Genomic DNA, 17,147 nt, shown 5'->3' on the forward strand with positions numbered 1-17,147 from the left:
TTGTCTGCCTTTGGCTCAGGTAATGATCCCAGGGTCCTGGGATCGAGCCCCGCATTGGGCTCCCTGCTCAGCGGGGAGCCTGCTTCTCCCTCTCCCACTCCCCTGTGCTTGTGTTCCCTCTCCCTGTGTCTCTCTGTCATAAATAAAAAAAATCTTTTTTTTTCTTTTTTTTTTAAAAAGGGTGCATTCAGGTCTTGGAAATTTTGGTTTGAGAACTCCAAAACTCACTTCCCATGTGGCCCTGTGTTTCTGTTGCTTGCTTCTCTTAGTTTATAACCATGGATTTAAAGGTTTTGAATGACTTTAAATAAGTAGGTAATTCAGGTAATGTCTCTAAAAGCCATCTATTAAGATACTAATTGAAATTTTTTATGCTTCTTGTCAGCTGTAATTGTTTGAACTTAATTTCACTTATTCCCTTAGTTCTATATAGAAATGGAATAATATATTTTATAAGTAAGTGTAAGTTTGCAAGTTTGCAAGCCTTGAAATTCAGTAATGAAGTCATGTAGACTTATCTAAGATGGTAAGTATCCTTCCTGACAGATGTACGAGTTACAGCCCTGATTCTGGAATGTGCAAATTGTTGGCCTACATTTATATTAGCCCCTGTTCTAGCATCTTTAAGATTACATCCCTTTTTTTTTTTCTTTTTAAGAGGGGGCGCTGAGGGAGAGAGAGAAAGAGAATCTTAAGCAGGCTCCCTGCCCAGCGCAGAGCCTAGATGCAGGGCTTGATCTCATGATCCTGAGATTAGGATCTGAGCCCAAATCAGGAGTTGGATGCATAACTGACTGAGCCAGGTGCCCCCGGATTCCTTCTTGATTAGAAAGATGAAACATTTAAATAGTTAGTTAACAGGGCGCCTGGGTGGCTCAGTGGGTTAAGCCTCTGCCTTCGGCTCAGGTCATGATCCCAGAGTCCTAGGATCGAACCCCGCATTGGGTTCTCTGCTCAGTGGGGAGCCTGCTTCCCTTTCTCTCTCTCTGCCTGCTTCTCTGCCTACTTGTGATTTGTCTGTCAAATAAATAAACAAAATCTTTAAAAAAATAAATAGTTAACATTCAATTACTAATTAATGAATATTCAAATAAAATAATTTTAAATAGATTTGGGAGTGTAAGTATAAATAAGTGTCCTTGAATTTGCTAGCTCTTCCTTGTCCTTGTTGTCGGTAGTCATTTGGACTTGTCAGTGACACACTCACATCATGAAGTTGTGACTTCATGTTGAAGAAGTGACTCACGTCACTTGTTTTGCGTGGTTTCTTCGGAAGCCAGGTTTCAGTCTCTTGGTAGCATGCTTTGTAAGGAAGTGGAGTGAGAGCTCTCCACCTCTCTAAAGAAGCAGTGTGGAATGTGCTGGAAGGAATGGCTTTGAACTCTAAACACTTGGGTCTCAGTCCTTGCTACTTATTTGCAGTGACTTTGGGCAGGTTACTGAATATCTCTGAGCTTGACTTTCCTCATTTGTAAGAGGTGCTACCATGCAGAGAATATATAGTCACCGTAAGGATTAAAGGAGAGTATTAAAGCTCCTGTTGGCACAGAGTCTAGCAGCCTAGCTTGCCGTAAATACCAGGTCCTTTCCTTACCCAGGGAGTAACTCACATGGAGCGGTTGCACTTGGTGCACACCAGGGGTGGTCATGGATGTGGTATAGACGAAGGTCACTGGGGTTAATTCACTTAACAGAATGAGTGGCTCTTTGTGCTTTAGAAAGTAACTCGGGCAGCGGTGTGGAGGGGGCGTTGGAGGGGGCAGGACTGGTGACAGCGAGGCCGGTGAGCAGGGTTGTGTTCGTGACCCAGGTGAGATGACAGCGCTTGGACTGGAGCTGGGGCGTGTGCGGAGAACCGTGTGGATTCGGGAGCTTGGGAGAGGAGCGCTGCCGGAACTGACTTCACACCAGGGTGAGGGCGGGAGGAGTCAGAGCTGACTTGTCTTTCCAGGCTGGGAAAGGAGGGTGGTTGGTTTGAGTGTCGAAGGGCAGTCGGGGGTTCAGCAGTGCCCCAATGTCAGGGGTCAGCAGAGGGCCTGGGAAGGAGGGCGAGTGTCAGTGACAGGGAAAACGTGGAGCCCAGGCCATTGGGCAGGTGGTGCTTTCATTCGCACCTGAGGCTCCTGTTAATTGAGGTGGGAAGAAGGGCTAAGAGGGGAGAGGGAGGCGTTCAGTTTCGGACCCTGCGATCCAGGGACGGAAAGGAGGACGGGGAGCTGGGTTGAGCTGCGGGTGTGCAGAGGGTTGTGCAGGCGGGTAGGAGCCCCACATCACCCTGTGCGAGGCCAGTCCTCTTCCTGAAATCTCTAGAATGACACTGTGGATGTGTGTCATCAGTGTCCCCCCAACAGAACTGCCTGCAGAGTTCACAGCTGGAGGCAGTAGCCGTCCTGCCGGGCGCTTTCACCTTGGCCGCACACTCAGCCCAGGCAGGCTCAGTCAGCCTCTTGCCCAGGCTCTGCGTACACTTGAAACTTCAGTGAACTTAAGAATTTCTAATAAAAAATGTAAGAATTTCTCAGCCTGGCAACTGTGCGATCTCTGTTCTGAATGGCGTTGAGTACCCTTTCACCTGCCGAATCATTTTCTTACGGACTATGTATCAACTAGATCTTGCTAGCACATCACCGTGTGTGCCAGGCCTGTGAGGTACGACATACTACTGCAGCGAACACTGGTGAACCACATCCTACCTTCCCGGGTAGACCGTCCCAGTGCGGCGCCCCACCGCCTCCTGGGAGCCGCCTGTGTGCTGCCTTCCAGGCCCAGCCCTTCCCTGCAGCCGCCCCGAGTTGTCCTCCCCTCCCCTCCCCTCCCGTCCTCTTCCTTTTCTTTCTAGTTTCACCTCCTGTGTTGTGTAGGTTTGCTCAGATTTTTGTTAGCTTTTTATTCTGGAAAATAGGAACTGTAGTGTTCCTACCTGTCACTCGGCTGTTGTTCCTGCAGTATTTTAGAGTAAATCCGAGCCATCACACCTTTTCATGCAGGAGAGAATGGATCTCTACCAAGTGTGGTATTTTGTTGTTGTTTTTAAACAACATGCAAGCCCAGTAAAAGTGTGGAGGCCTGTGCCTTATCCAGGTATGTGTCTTCTCATTCTCGGTGGGGGATTGCCAGCTTCCCTGCTCTCACAGAAGTGCTCTTTAAGAAAAACAATCAATATTCTATATAGAACATTATCATACCAGATGTAGTCCCTGCCACCTTTTTCACTCAGTCTTTCTGAAAGTCATCCATGTCGAAATATGTAGTGAAAGTTGACGGAATCTGTGTGTGGTCTGTTGTGTGGCTGTCCTACAGTTTATCTGTGAATTCTCCTATAGAGGACATGAGGGTTGTTAGCAGGTTTGGGTTTTTGTTGATGTCCATATAAACAGTGCAGTGAGTGCATGTGTTTGCGTGTTTGCTGGTGTGTCCATATGCAGAAGTTTCCCTAGGTGTAAGTCGTTTGATGTGCGGGACAGTTGGTGTCTTAGGCCGCCACGCTGCAAACCAAAGCCAGGGCGTTAGGCATTCTTTATCCAAGTGTTAGAAAATAAGTAATTACTTCATTTTATTTTTTTTAAGATTTTATTTATTTATTTGACAGAGATCATAAGTAGGCAGAGAGGCAGACAGAGGGAGAGGAGGAAGCAGGCTCCCTACTGAGCAGAGCGACGTGGGGCTCGATCCCAGGACCCTGAGATCATGACCTGAGCCGAAGGCAGAGGATTTAACCCACTGAGCCACCCAGGCGCCCCAAGTAATTACTTTATTGAGTAAAACCCAGGATCATTTAAATTTTAATCAGATTTAAAATGTTACCAAACTAGAAGAGCTAATTTCACCTTGTTTTTATTTCTTCAGTTTTTTTTTGGGGAAACCTCTCTTTTGTTCTGTGCAGTCTCCTCTTACTGCTCTTTTTTCAGGCAGGATCATCTCCGAGTGGCAGGGAATGCTCCCGGGAGGGTCACCTGGACGTGCTCAGTTACCACAGAGTCTATGTCTAAACCCTTAAGTAGAGCAACGCGCTGGTTGTTTGGTGGTTTTTTTTTTTAAGATTTTTTTTTTTAAGATTTTTATTTATTTATTTGAGAGGGAGACAGAGTGAGAGAGCCTGAGAGGGGAGGTCAGAGGGAGAAGCAGACTCCCCATGGAGCTGGGAGCCTGATGTTGGACTCAGTCGCAGGACTCTGGGATCATGACCTGAGCCGAAGGCAGTCACTCAACCAACTGAGCCACCCAGGCGCCCACAACGCTCTGTTTTTAAGCACGTGCAGAAAAAACTCACTCTTTTTGGGCCACCAGCTCTGCGTCCACCCCCCAACTGGCATGGCGCACCTGCCCAGCTCTGCCATTTTCGCGACAGAATGGCACATGCATTGCTTCTGAAAAGCATCACCCTTAGATATCTGGTGGCTTTTCAGATGGTCTGGGCGGTTTCTTAAAGGGAGCATGAAGATTTTAATCACTTGATTTGCATGATTTGTGGGGGTTTCTGGGTCATGAGGATAGTGGATCATTTTCATAGATCACCTCACAACACTTACAGGAAGAGCTTGTTTTGTTTTTTTCGACAGTGAATGTTCATTGTGTTTCCACTAACTCTAATAGAGCCTTTATTTTTAAAAGAAACTAACATTTTAAGTCAGTGCTTTTATCTTTTTACATTTTCAAAAGCTATCAGCCTAACTGAAGCACTGTAGAGAGTCCTTTTTTTTTTTTTTTTTTTTTTTTTTTGAAAAACCTTGTTTCTTGCGTCCCTGGTGCAATTCTGATGTGAATGGTCCTGCTTTGACACTCCTCAGCTTTCGCTTCTGCAGCAACATCTCTCGATATGTCTGGTCTTACAGAAACGTAGGCCAGTATCAAGTTGATTAATGGGCAAGAGTGCGGTGTCTGGACTTCTGGCATGGTTGAGCTGAAACTGAGTTGATAGGATTCTCCCGTCACTTTAAAATATGTAGGTTTCTCCCCTGGGTGGAGATGTAGTTATGTTCCTTAAAGATCTTAAGAATTTGTATTCCTGTCTGTTCTACGCTGAGCAATTGTGAGGAGGATAATACATTGGGAGGGTACCAGAAGCTTAATTGGTTAGATGTATGGCGAAGCGAAGAAATGCTTGGCCCTGTCGGGGAGGCCTTCCTCCTTCCTGCGACGAGGGCCTTCCGTCCCTCTGTGTCTCCCAGGGGTCATGATGCGAGCCCTCAGGCCATCTCTGTCTTCTGAACTAGCCCTCCCAGAGCTGCCTTGCACAGGGTCTCCGCCGAAACCTTAGCCCTCCCTTCCTCCCTGACCTCCCTTCTTCATGGAGCTCCCCGGAGTCCTACCCCGTGACTAGGAAACTCCTGCAGCCTCTGTCCACACTCCGTAAACTTCGTTGCTCATCCTCAGACGTTAAGCCTCCTTGAAGCGGAGCTGCGGCTGTTTCTGTTCTCCCACATCCCACAACCCCCAAGGTGGGGCTGGGTCGGCGCCCCATGAAGTTCACAGCCGCACTCAGAGACTCCGGGGCCGCTGCCAGTTCCCTCCCTGTGGCGCTCCCCTGCTCACCACCGACTTCAGAAGTTCATTGGACAGTCTGGCCCCCAGCTCCTTCTCCCCTCCTTCCTCGGTACGCACCGGCTCAGGTGGTGCACCGCCTTGTGGACATTGCTCCCCGTGCCCTGACCGTCACTTCCTTGAGCTCCATTCTGTTCTAGTCCCTTCTCAGGCCTGCCCTCTCCGCCTGGGCCTTAGCACCCTCGCAGCACTATTTCCCAGGTCATCGAGCCGACCTCCCACTGCCGCCACAGCTCTGTGTCCTCCTGACCCTTGCTCTCTTTCTCAGACCTCACCCTCAACCTTCCAGCTTTCCTCACTCCTTCATGGTCAAAGTAGTCTGCAGTTCTGCCCCTCCCACTCCATTCCAGTTCCTCTTCTATCCTTAAAACCACAGTGAGATTTGCCTTGCTGAGATGTCACCAGTGACTTAAAACTCAAGCCAGAAGCTGCATTTTAGATACCCTCATGATGATGAAGACAACAGCTAGCATTTATTTACTATGTCGCCTCATTATTCCTGACCCCCGGCAGATATATTGAGTGATTTACCCAAGATCATACAAGAAGTAAAGGGCAGAACCTTTTTACGACCATGATGAGGCCCTGCCGACCATGGCCCTTTTCTTCCTGTGGCCTCCAGGATAGGCGTCCTCTCATTGTTTGGACTGTAACTTTGCAGATACAGACTCTGGTTCCCAGTCATCTAGTCAGTTTCCAAATGTTTTCAGGGCTCAGTTTGGGACCATCTGTTTCTGTAATTTCTCTGACTCTGGTTCCCCAACTCCAGTAGCGCCTGTCAGAGATGATCTCTCCACAGCCCAGCCTCGTAGGATGATTCACAAGCACTTCAGATCTGCTATGTCCACAAGCAAACTGCCTCCCACCAATCCGTTCTTCCTCTACCGTGTTGTGACGTGGTAGGTGGCCCCGTAGTCTGTTTACGGTACGGATACATGTATGCATTTATTGTGCACAAAGTCAGCAGGAGAGAATCCGTAGAAGATTGCTTGTTATAGTATCACTTGTAACTACTGAAAAATACACACCTAGAAGCTCTTTAATAGGGGACTAGTTTGATGAACAGTAGAATTTTAGCTCCTAAAACAAGGAGGGGTGTATGTCATTAAGTGCAGTGTATTTCATTATAAAGAAAAAGTTACATAACTGTGTGGTTGATCCCAAGAAAGTTAGGAATAGAAAAGGATCAGTGCAGAGTTATCTTTAAAAAAAAAAAAAATAAATAAGTTGTTGCTCCTTGAAACATTAGTTTTTCTAAAACAAAACAAAAACCCATCCTGAGATATGTCCAAGGAAAAATACTCTGTGGCCAAGTCAGCTTGAGGGGAAAGGGCTTTGTACTGTTCTTCTAATGGAGATTCATAAGATCTGCCCACCGAGTAAGGCCTCTGAAGTCTTGTAACAAACAAAATTACTTGACTTCACTTAAGTTAGTATTTCTGTTGTTCTGTTCAGTTGATGTTCCAGTAAATGTTCGGTGAGAGACTGTTCCAAGTGCTCATTCTTAAAAAGTCCTTTTAGCACTAATGAGCCTCTAAATTGCTGATCTCAAGGAGGAGGTATTGCTCAGGCTTCTCGGAGGTGACTTACTTAGTTTGAACATCTACTCGGAGAAGGGATCTTGTGCACCATTGATCTTGAGAAATAGGCTGTTTGGTTCGTTCAGTTTGAATTGTTAGAAAGCTTGTTTAATGTGATTCCGTCGCCTTTCATACCCCTTTGGAACAACACAGTCTTTGAGAGAAGTCCTTAAATACACAACCTCCCTGTTTCCGTACGACTTGTTTGTTTTGACTCTGAGTTCCCTTCCACTCTCGTATTTTCCCAGGCAGAGATGAAAGCGGAGTCGCGCGTGTGCGGGTGGTGTGATCTGTTGAGGCCTCGTCGGGGCCCGCTGGCGTGGCCATTGGTTCCTTCACGTGATGGGTTGTGTTTTGTGCCTTGGTCTCCAGTACAAATCTGCAGATTCTGTGTCTGGAAACGTCAGTGTTACTCCTGGATGTTCACGACCACAGGAGGCAAGCTCTGTGATGTCAAGGGTCCACTGTACCAGAGTACTTTGGAAAACTACCTAATTTCCTAAGTATCGATTTTTAGTTTTGTCCCTTGTTTTTGATAGCGATTGCCTTTGGGGACCTCCAGAGGTTTTTTGGCTATGTGATAGGATTTATTGGGAAAATATTTTTACCCCTTAGCTGAAAACCATTTGAAACTGACTATTGACAGTTTTGATGGCCTGATCGGTGAGGTGGAGGCTAGAGAGTGCATGTATAGTGATGTATTTCTTAAAATTTCAACATTGACAGAGAAGCCCATCTTGTATGGGCACCTGTGTCGTATGTTATTACTCCCAGCCGTCTCTCAGTCCATTTACTTCACCAAACACTTGACTGACGCGTGAGCAGGTTCACCCCTTGTCCCCCTCTCCACCCACCGTGAGTGGGAAACTGTTAATGGAGCCTTGCGTGTGTCCCTTTGGACAGCCTGGTGGATACGAGGTGCCCCACCTCGGTGCCCCTTCAGGAAGGGAGTTGGCAGTCTGGTCAGCACATGGCCCCAACTTTCAGCTCTCCCGGGGCCTGCCTCAGCTGCCGAGAGCAACCCGGCCTGGCCTACTTTCAGCCACTGAGCCCAGTGGCAGCAGGAAGGCCAGGCCTCGCACCCCTGTGTGTGACACTCGGACGGTGCTTCCTGCAGAGCTCCTGTGGGGCGGGTGCAGGGGCTTGGTCCCAGCTCACTCCTCTGCCTGATCCTGCTTCCCTTATCACACGGACGCTTCGTTCCTAAGAAGCATCTCCCCCCACACTCTGTCCCCCCTGCCGACCATCTGCTCCGGAGAGGACCCCCCCACCCCCCGCCCCCCAGATACCAGCAGGTCGGCTCCTGCTGTCAGCACGTGTTCTGACCTTTAAGATGCTTTCCTGATGTGCTTGCTTGTAACGTTTCCTTTTAGACTTAGTTTTAGACTTCTTTGCTGTAATATTAGTAATAGATGTTTAAGTATACAGGTGTGAGGCTCCCTAGGGGATATTGAAAATACAAGGTAAGGATACCCTCTTTAAACCTCTGGATTGAATACAGGCACCTGGGTGGCTTATGCGGTTAAGCGTCGGACCCTTGATTTACACCCAGGTCCTAATCTCAGGGTTGTGGGATGGAGCCCGTGTCTGGGCTCCGCGCTGGATGTGGGGCCAGCCTAAGATTCTCTCTCTCTCCCTCTGCTCCTCCCCTGCCCCACCCTCCCCTGTGCGTGTGTGCAAGTTCACTCCCTCTCTTTCTCTCTCTCAAATAAATAAACTTCTGAGTTAAATAGACGAGGACGTGAATTTTTGAGAACCTCAGATCAGCTGTGTATGAATTTTGGATACTCAGTGGGGACCATTCTGCATATAAACTGAGGTATGTTGTGGCACAAAGCAGCATGTGTAGGACTAGACATGAAGCATGTATAATGCAATAAACTTGACAATTTAAAAATGACATTTTGACATGATCAACAGGTCTTGGTGTAGAGTAAGAAGTGTAGTAGAGGACGAGAGCGCTTGTAAAAGCGCATTCTTGGACGCTGGTGCTGAGCTAGGGGAGTGGAGGTGTTCTAGAGAAAAGTCACGCTGACCATTTTATTTGGTGTGTTTTAACTTTGCCAGAGGATAAGTGGTGTGTTTTGACTTTCGGCTGTTCCGTGGTTTTCTTAGTTTAAAAAATGTCAGGTGTTTTTTTTGAAAAGTTGGCTTTCTTAAATTTTAAAATATTTGAATGGATTTCATATTGATACAGCTAGGACTGATTTGTTAGCCCTTTCAAACTGTTGCCTTTTTAATTAGAGCTGTTTGGGTTCCTAAGATTAATAAATAGAAAATTGGTGAATCTGGGTTTTTCTCTTGCCTCTTTTGGTGGTTTCCCTGGGGTTTTTTTGGTTTTCGGGGGCTTTTTGGCTTGCTTTTTTAAACGTTTTTAAGATTTTTTTATTTAATTCCAGACACAGTGTTACATTCGCTTCAGGTGTACAACTCCATGATTCCACAGTTCTGTACTTGACTCCGTGCTCGTGGTGGGAAGTGTGCTCTGTAATCCCCATCACCTATCTCACCCATCCCCCGCCCACCTCCCCTCTGTTACCATCAGTTTCTTCTCTGTAGTTACATCTGTTTCTTGGTTTCTCTCTTTTTTCTTTGCTTGTTTTGTTTCTTAAATTCCACTTACAAATGATACCGTATGGTATTTGTCTTTCTCTGACTGGCTTATTTTGCTTAGTATCATATTCTCTAGCTCCGTCCACGTTGTTGCAAATGGCAAGAGTTCTTTTTTGTGGCTGCGTAGTAGTCTGTTTGTGTATATATGCCACATCTACTTTATTCCTCAGTTGATGGACTCTTAGGCTGCTTCCGTAATTTGGCTATTATAAGTAATGCTGCGGTAAACATAAGAGTGCTTGCATCCCTTTGAATTAGCATTTTTGTATATTTTGGATAAATACTCAGTAGCTCATTCACGGGATTACGGGGTAGTTCTATTTTTAACTTTCTGAGGAACGTCCATACTGTTACCAGTTTGCATTCCCAAGAACAGTGCATGAGGGTTTCTTTTTCACCCTATCCCCACTAACACCTGTTGTTTCTGTGGGGGGGGGGGTTGTTTGTTTTGTTTTGTTTTTTTATTTATTTGACAGAGAGCACTAGTAGGCTGAGAGGCAGGCAGAGAGGAGGGGAGGAAGCAGACTCCCCGCCGAAGCAGAGAGCCCAACTTGGGATTCGATCCCAGGACCCCAGGATCACGACCCTAGCCAAAGGCAGTGAGTTAACCCACTAAACCACCCAGGCACCCCTCTGTGTTTTTGATTTGCCATTCTGATAGGTCTGAAATGAAATCTCATTGTAGTTTTGATTTGTAGTTCTCTGATGATGAACGATGTTGAGCATCTTTTAATATGTCTCTTCACCATCTGGATGTCTTCTTTGGCGAAATGTTTCTTCATGTCTTCTGCCCATTTTTTAGTTGGATTATTTGGGGGGGGGGTTGGTGTTGAGTTGTATCAGTTTTTCATCTGTTTTGGATACTAACCCTTTATTGGATATGCCATTTGCCATTTGCCAATAATCTTCCATTCTGTAGGTTGTCCTTAAGTTTTGTTGATTATTTTCTTTGCATGTTGAAGCAGCCTTTTATGTTCTGGTAGATTTTGCTTTGGGTTGGGTTGGGTTGGGTTTTTTTGCTTTTATTTCCCTTGCCTCAGGAGACCTATCGAGAAAAATATTGCTACAGCTGATATCAGAGAAATGACTGCATGTGCTCCCTTCAAGGGTTTTTATGCTTTCAGGTCTCACATTTAGGTCTTTAATCCACTTTGAGTTTATTTTTGTGTATGGTGTAAGAAAGTGGTCCAGTTTCCTTCTTTTTCAGGTAGCTGTCATGTTTTCCCAACACCATTTGTTGAAGAAACTTCTTCCCACTGCATATTCTTGCCTCCTTTGTTGAAGATTAATTGGCCATATAATTGTGTTTAATTCTGGGTTTTCCATTCTAGGCCACTGATCTCTCTGTTTTTGTGCAGTACCATACTGTTTTGATTACTTTGTATAATTTTGTAATATAACTTGAAGTCTGGAATTGTGATACCTCCAGTTTTTTCTTTTTCATGTCGATTTTGGCTACTTGGGGTCTTTTGTGGCCCCATACAAATTTAAGTATTGTTCTAGTTCTGTGAAAAATGCATTGGTATTTTGATAGGGATTGCATTAAATTGTAGTTTGCTTAAGTAGTTATAGGTATTTTAACAATATTTGTTCTTCCAATCCGTGAGCATGGGATGTCTTTCCATTTGCGTTGTCTTCGGTTTCTTTCATCAGGGTTTGTTTTTTTTTTTTTTTTAAGATTTTATTTATTTATTTGACAGATCACAAGTAGGCAGAGAGGCAGGCGGGGGGCGGGGGGCGGGTAGCAGGCTCCCCGCTGAGCAGAGAGCCCAATGCGGGGCTCCATCTCAGGACCCTGAGATCATGACCTGAGCCGAAGGCAGAGGCTTAACCCACTGAGCCACCCGGGCGCCCCTCATCAGGGTTTTATGGTGTTGAGAGTTCCGGTCTTTCACCTCTTTGGCCAAGTTTATTCCTAGGCATTTTTATTATTTTGGTGCAGTTGTAAATGGGCTTATTTCTCTTTCTGCTGCTTCATTATTAGTGTATAGACATGCAACAGATTTCTTTATATTGATTTGCTAAATTTACTGCATTCATTTATCAGTTCTAGTAGTTTTCTTGTAGAGCTTTTAGGGTTTTCTACATATAGTTATCTTGCCATCTGCAAATACTGAGAGTTTTACTTCTATCTTGCCAGTTTGGATGCTTTTTATTTCTTTTTCTTGCTTGATGGTGACTTGGACTTCCAGAACTGTGTTGAATAGAAGTGGTGAGAGTAGACATCCTTGTCTTGTTACTGACCGTAGGAGAGAGACTCTCAGTATTTCCCCAGTGAAGGATGATGATGTCAGCTGTGGGTTTTCCATAGTTGGTCTTTATTATGTTGAAGTATGTTTTCTCCAGATCTACTTTGTTAAGGATTTTTTTAAAAAATACTTATTTATTTGACAGAGATCACAAGTAGGCAGAGGCAGGCAGAGAGAGAGCGGGAAGCAGGCTCCCTGCTGAGCAGAGAGCCCCATGCGGGGCTCGATCCCAGGACCCCGGGATCATGACCTGAGCCGAAGGCAGAAGCTTTAACCCATTGAGCCACCCACGCGCCCCAAGGATTTTTATCATGAGTGGATATTGTACTTTGTGAAGTGCTTTCTCTGTATCTACTGAAATGATAACACAGTTTTAATCTTTTCTCCTTGATGTGATGTATCACATTGATTGATTTGTGAATACTGAAATTAGTTGCCCTATTTATTGACACCTTACAAATGAAAGAATCTAGAATTCAGACTAGAGTACTGGAGAACACTGGCTTTTGAGACTCCAGAGGTCTGCTTGGGGTCCTGCCCCCTTTGAGCTTTGTAAACTTGGTCAGGTTTGATTGCTTCCCTGAATGAAGTTTTTTAAATCTGTAAAAGGAAGGGCCAGAAGTATGTTTAAGGTTAACCTCTAATCCTATTGTAATTGGCTCTTAGGAGCAAATATTTTTGGTACATAAATGTGTGGTACATAAGTTTTCCAGTTCACAAGTCTGTCACATACCAGAAGTTAATGGGTCAGCCTTTCAGGAAGGTGCTTTACCCCAAAGCAGCAGTGAGTTCTGTGCCCGATTTGATTTGTTACTAATAGTACACAAGAGGGCGCCCATGATGGTACATGTCACATGGTAGTTTCCTACCAAATATTTGTTAAATAAAATATTAACGATGACTGAATTTCTAGAACTCTTGTAAGTCTGTTTAAACACAATGTTAAAATATGTGTACATTTGTAATGACCAGAATAACACACAACATTACTAAATGAGACAGCAAGAAATAAATTTGAGCCTAAAATCTAGTGTTTGAAGGAAAAAGTTTAGAAGAAACAAGATAGAATTTAATGGAGATTCTGAAGGGGACTTGGGGGCAAGTTCAGATGCTTTATAATAGTGATATTTCCTTATTTTTAAATTCTTTAAAAACATCCAGCTTTTGAATTCCTTGGTTTTATTATTTCATGTATTCATACAAAACACTGACCTATGCGCCAGGTTCTGAACTGGGTTCTCAGGATCCCATGGTGAGCCAAGGAGATGGTCTCTGTGCCGTGGACCCTTCTCTCTAGAGAAGGGAGAGACCCCGGCAGGGAATTAACTTGGACTAAGGGTGAAGAAGGGAAAGCCCCGTGAAGCAGGGGAACCTCGTCTGGGACTTCCTAGTAAGCCTGGCCCGCCTGGGCACAAGCGGCAGCAGGTGCAGGGATCCCCGGGAGTGGGGAGCGGCCTGGCATAGCCGGGGACGAGGGAAGAGCCTGCGTGCCTGTGCCCAAGGGGACGAAGGGGAGTTTGTAAGAGGCGCACGAAGAGCGAACGGCCACGGCTTGCGCAGCTGTGGCCGGCAGGGCTGGCCTTGCTCAGGTGCGCGAGGGGCTGTGGCTTTTGTACCCGCCCGTGTTGGTGGGGGGCGCTGGTGTGCAAGTGATGTCTCCTATAAAACAACCCAGTAAATCATTTCAGGTTTTCCCAAAGAGAAGATCTGGGAGTGCCTTGTTCAGGATTTCCCTGCCTCAGACTCCAGCTGGACTCCCTGTTACTCTCGGGGTGACGCCTAATCAGATTTATAGCTTTAGACTCAGCTGCTGTGGGAAGCCTCGAGGGGTGTGAGTCAAAGGGAGGGGCGGCACTCTGGGAGCCCGTGTAGACTGCTCAGATGGCGGCCTGGAGTGTGACGACGGCGACGATGATGAGGTCCTCGTCGGGGTCCACGGGGAGAGGAAGTGGAGGTGGTGAGTGAGTGGATGTGACATGACCCCAGAGGTTAAAATCAGTAGCAGAGAATGTGAAAGAATAGGGAGGAGGCATCAGAATTATTCCCACGTTTCTGACCCGTGGTACCTGGAGCTGCCGTGGACGGGGATGGGCAGTAGCAGTGAGCAGTGGAGCTGGGGACGGTCCCTGATTTCAGCCATGGACCTGCCGGGTGGGCGGCATCCAGGAGGGGACGTGAACCGGGCACGCGGGCTAGAGCTGGGCCTGGACTTCCGACAGGCCATCTGGACTGGAGATGCACTCGGGGAGTCGCCAGCACATGGAGGTTTGAAGAAAGAAGGTTGATGTTGGCTCCATAGTAACCTGTTCATTTGAAGTCACTTTTATGCCCAGTGGACGTAATAGGGTGAGGAAAGGGTTAAAGTAGGAGGAATGGAACATTTTTCTCAGTTGCTGCTAGAATTAGGAGAAAAAGGAGTAAAAGAGCATCAGGATGGGTATGAGAAGGCTTATGGGTGTGAGATAGAATTAACTTTGTGAGTCTGGGGAATTTAAGTGATAATTTCCCCTTAGGGGAAAATTAAGTGCGAGAAAGGAGTGCAGGTTTCAGTAGGTAACGATGGCAGGCGGCGCCTGAGCCCCAAGCTCACTATCAAGTGGGGTGTTGGCCTTATGCCCCCAGGGTAGGTAGAAGGAAAGGCAGATCGAACTTGTATTTAGGGAACATTTGCAAAGCTGTTGCTGAGTTGTTGGTTTCCTTAAAACTTGAGGGAATCCCTGTGTTAGCGATCTTTGTATTCTGCACTTGAACATCCGTCTTCGAATGGGTCATGTAAAATACTTGCAGGATCTAGAGTGGGATTGTGGCTTCATAAAATATTAGGTCCCAAAGCTTAGATTATAAATATTAGAGATGATTTAGTTTTCAGTAGTTCCGACTTGATCCTCAGGCGTGAGCTGCATTCTCCTGAAATGTGCCTTAGCCTGTTGAGAGGCCGGCAGTGCCCCCTAAGATGCGGGACGCCCCGAGTTACTTGCTGAGCTCGAACCTGAATCGGCAGGCTCTGACAACCCAACCTTATTGTCCCGGACTCCGTTCACCTCCCAACGTCTATTTTATGGAGCCGTTAAAATAACTCAGTGTTCCTTAATTTTACGGTAGGAGTACTTATTTAACAACCTCCACGTCTCGCCGTGATAGACACAGTCTGTGAGATGTGACTGTAGTATTGCGTATCGAGGAGTACTGAGTTAACATGGTGCTGATACCTGGGGGCCTTGACCTGTGGACCGAGATCCTGAGGCATTTTGAAGTTACATTTTAGGGGCGCCTGGGTGGCTCAGTGGGTTGAAACCTCCGCCTTCAGCTCCGGTCATGATCCCAGAGTCCTGGGATCAAGCCCCCCATCGGGCTCTCTCCTCGGCGGGGAGTCTGCTTCCTGTTCTCTCTCTGCCTGCCTCTCTGCCTACTTGTGATCTCTGTCAGATAAATAAAATCTTTAAGAAGTTATATTTTGGGGGCACCTGGGTGGCTCAGTGGGTTAAGCCACTGCCTTCGGCTCAGGTCATGGTCTCAGGGTCCTGGGATCAAGCCCCACATTGGGCTCTCTGCTCGGCAGGGAGCCTGCTTCCCCTTCTCTCTCTGCCTACTTGTGATTTCTTTCTCTGTGTGTCAAATAAATAAAATCTTTTAAAAAAAAAAAACAAACTTACATTTTGTAGTAGCCTTATACCCTTGGAATAGCCAGTATTAGTTGTTCAGCGTTTACTCTGTGTTAAATATGGCGTGTGCGTTGTCTTATTTAAACTTCACAGTAACTGTCTGAGGAAAATGATGGGCGCCCCCTTTTGTAGATTGAGAAATTGAAGCTTAGAGAAGTGAGAAGTGAAGTGCCTTACCCAGGACCTCCTACCCGGCAGGTGTGGAGCTGAGCGGCCAACCCCGGTCTCTGAATTTAAGGAACATCTTAAATTTTGATAATTCTTGCCTGATTCCCTTCTGAAAGGAGAGTGACCATTTCCCTGCACCTCAGCCTCACCAACATCACATTTTTGCAAAGTGCAAAACTCTGATTCCGGGAGTTTCCTTTGCCTTTCTAATTATAATGTGAAGCAAGTCCTATAGTTTAAGTTTTGATACCTTCCGAAGGCAAAGAAATGCACCAGTGTTAGTAGTGCATATGCAGACTTGCACCCAGCTTCTCTCTCTCTTTTTTTAAATTAACATATAATGTATTATTTGCTTCAGGGGTGTAAGTCTGTGAATCATCAGCCTTACACAATTCACAGCACTCACAATAGCGCATACCCTCCCCAATGTCCATCACCCCGCTGCCCTATGCCTCCCTCCCCAGCCCCCAGCAACCCTCAGTTTGTTTCCTGAGATTGAGAGTCTCTTACGGTTTGTTTCCTTCCCTGGTCCCATCTCCCCAGCTTCTCTTGGGAGCAATTTCTTGTGAGTTCGTATGATTCCGAACTAAATCCCTAAGTAAGTATATCTCTGTACATGAGAGCATATGAGTTCGTTTCCACAGAGGAAGAGCACTATTGTCTAAACAAGTGTGGGCCCCACTAATGCCTATGGACTGAATGTCTCTATCTGTGTGGTAGGCACCTTACTACCCACCCCAGGATGTCAAGAAAATATTCACTAATTTGCTCTATTTCTTCTTCAGGTTTGCCTGCAATGAGATTTCATTCTCTACAGTCGAAGGACATCCTTTCTGAGCTGCTGTGAATAAATCTGGAATGATACTGTATATTTTCATCTGATGGAGAATTAGCTGTACCTTGCACAAGGATTGCTACACTGGACAACTTCAGAATATTGCTCACGATGTCCTCAAACAGGAGTCAGAATCCCCATGGACTGAAGCAGATTGGCCTTGACCAGATATGGGACGACCTCAGAGCTGGAATCCAGCAAGTATATACCAGACAGAGTATGGCGAAGTCCAGATACATGGAACTCTACACGTATCCTACTGTCTGAGCTGAAATTAATTTGCTTAGAATTTTGATTATTTGCTAGTATGATCTGTGAATTGTTAAGAGGTTTTAGGTCGTGTTTTCTCTTTTCAGTTCACCCTGTGATGTAATCAGAGTTCTTTTTTTAGCTTTAAAAATTAATTCACTCTTTTTAAGTTTTGTGACCAGCGGTGAAACCGGCTGTGGGTTAGTCTACAGCAGTGCTGTTCAGTGTGGTCGTCACTCGCTACATGTGG

At 46.0% G+C, this 17,147-nt stretch overlaps 1 protein-coding gene across 1 annotated transcript in view; it reads left to right on the forward strand.

Annotated features, from left to right (window-relative positions):
- Positions 1-17,147, forward strand: part of CUL1 (cullin 1) — a 105,567-nt gene that overhangs the window by 22,583 nt on the left and 65,837 nt on the right. The window contains 1 exon segment of the mRNA XM_080818017.1: positions 16,599-16,899. Coding sequence (XP_080674143.1) covers positions 16,760-16,899 — 140 coding nt within the window. The 5' untranslated portion in view covers positions 16,599-16,759.

Source organism: Martes martes (assembly GCF_963455335.1).
Source record: "Martes martes genome assembly, chromosome: 11".
NCBI lineage: Eukaryota > Metazoa > Chordata > Mammalia > Carnivora > Mustelidae > Martes > Martes martes.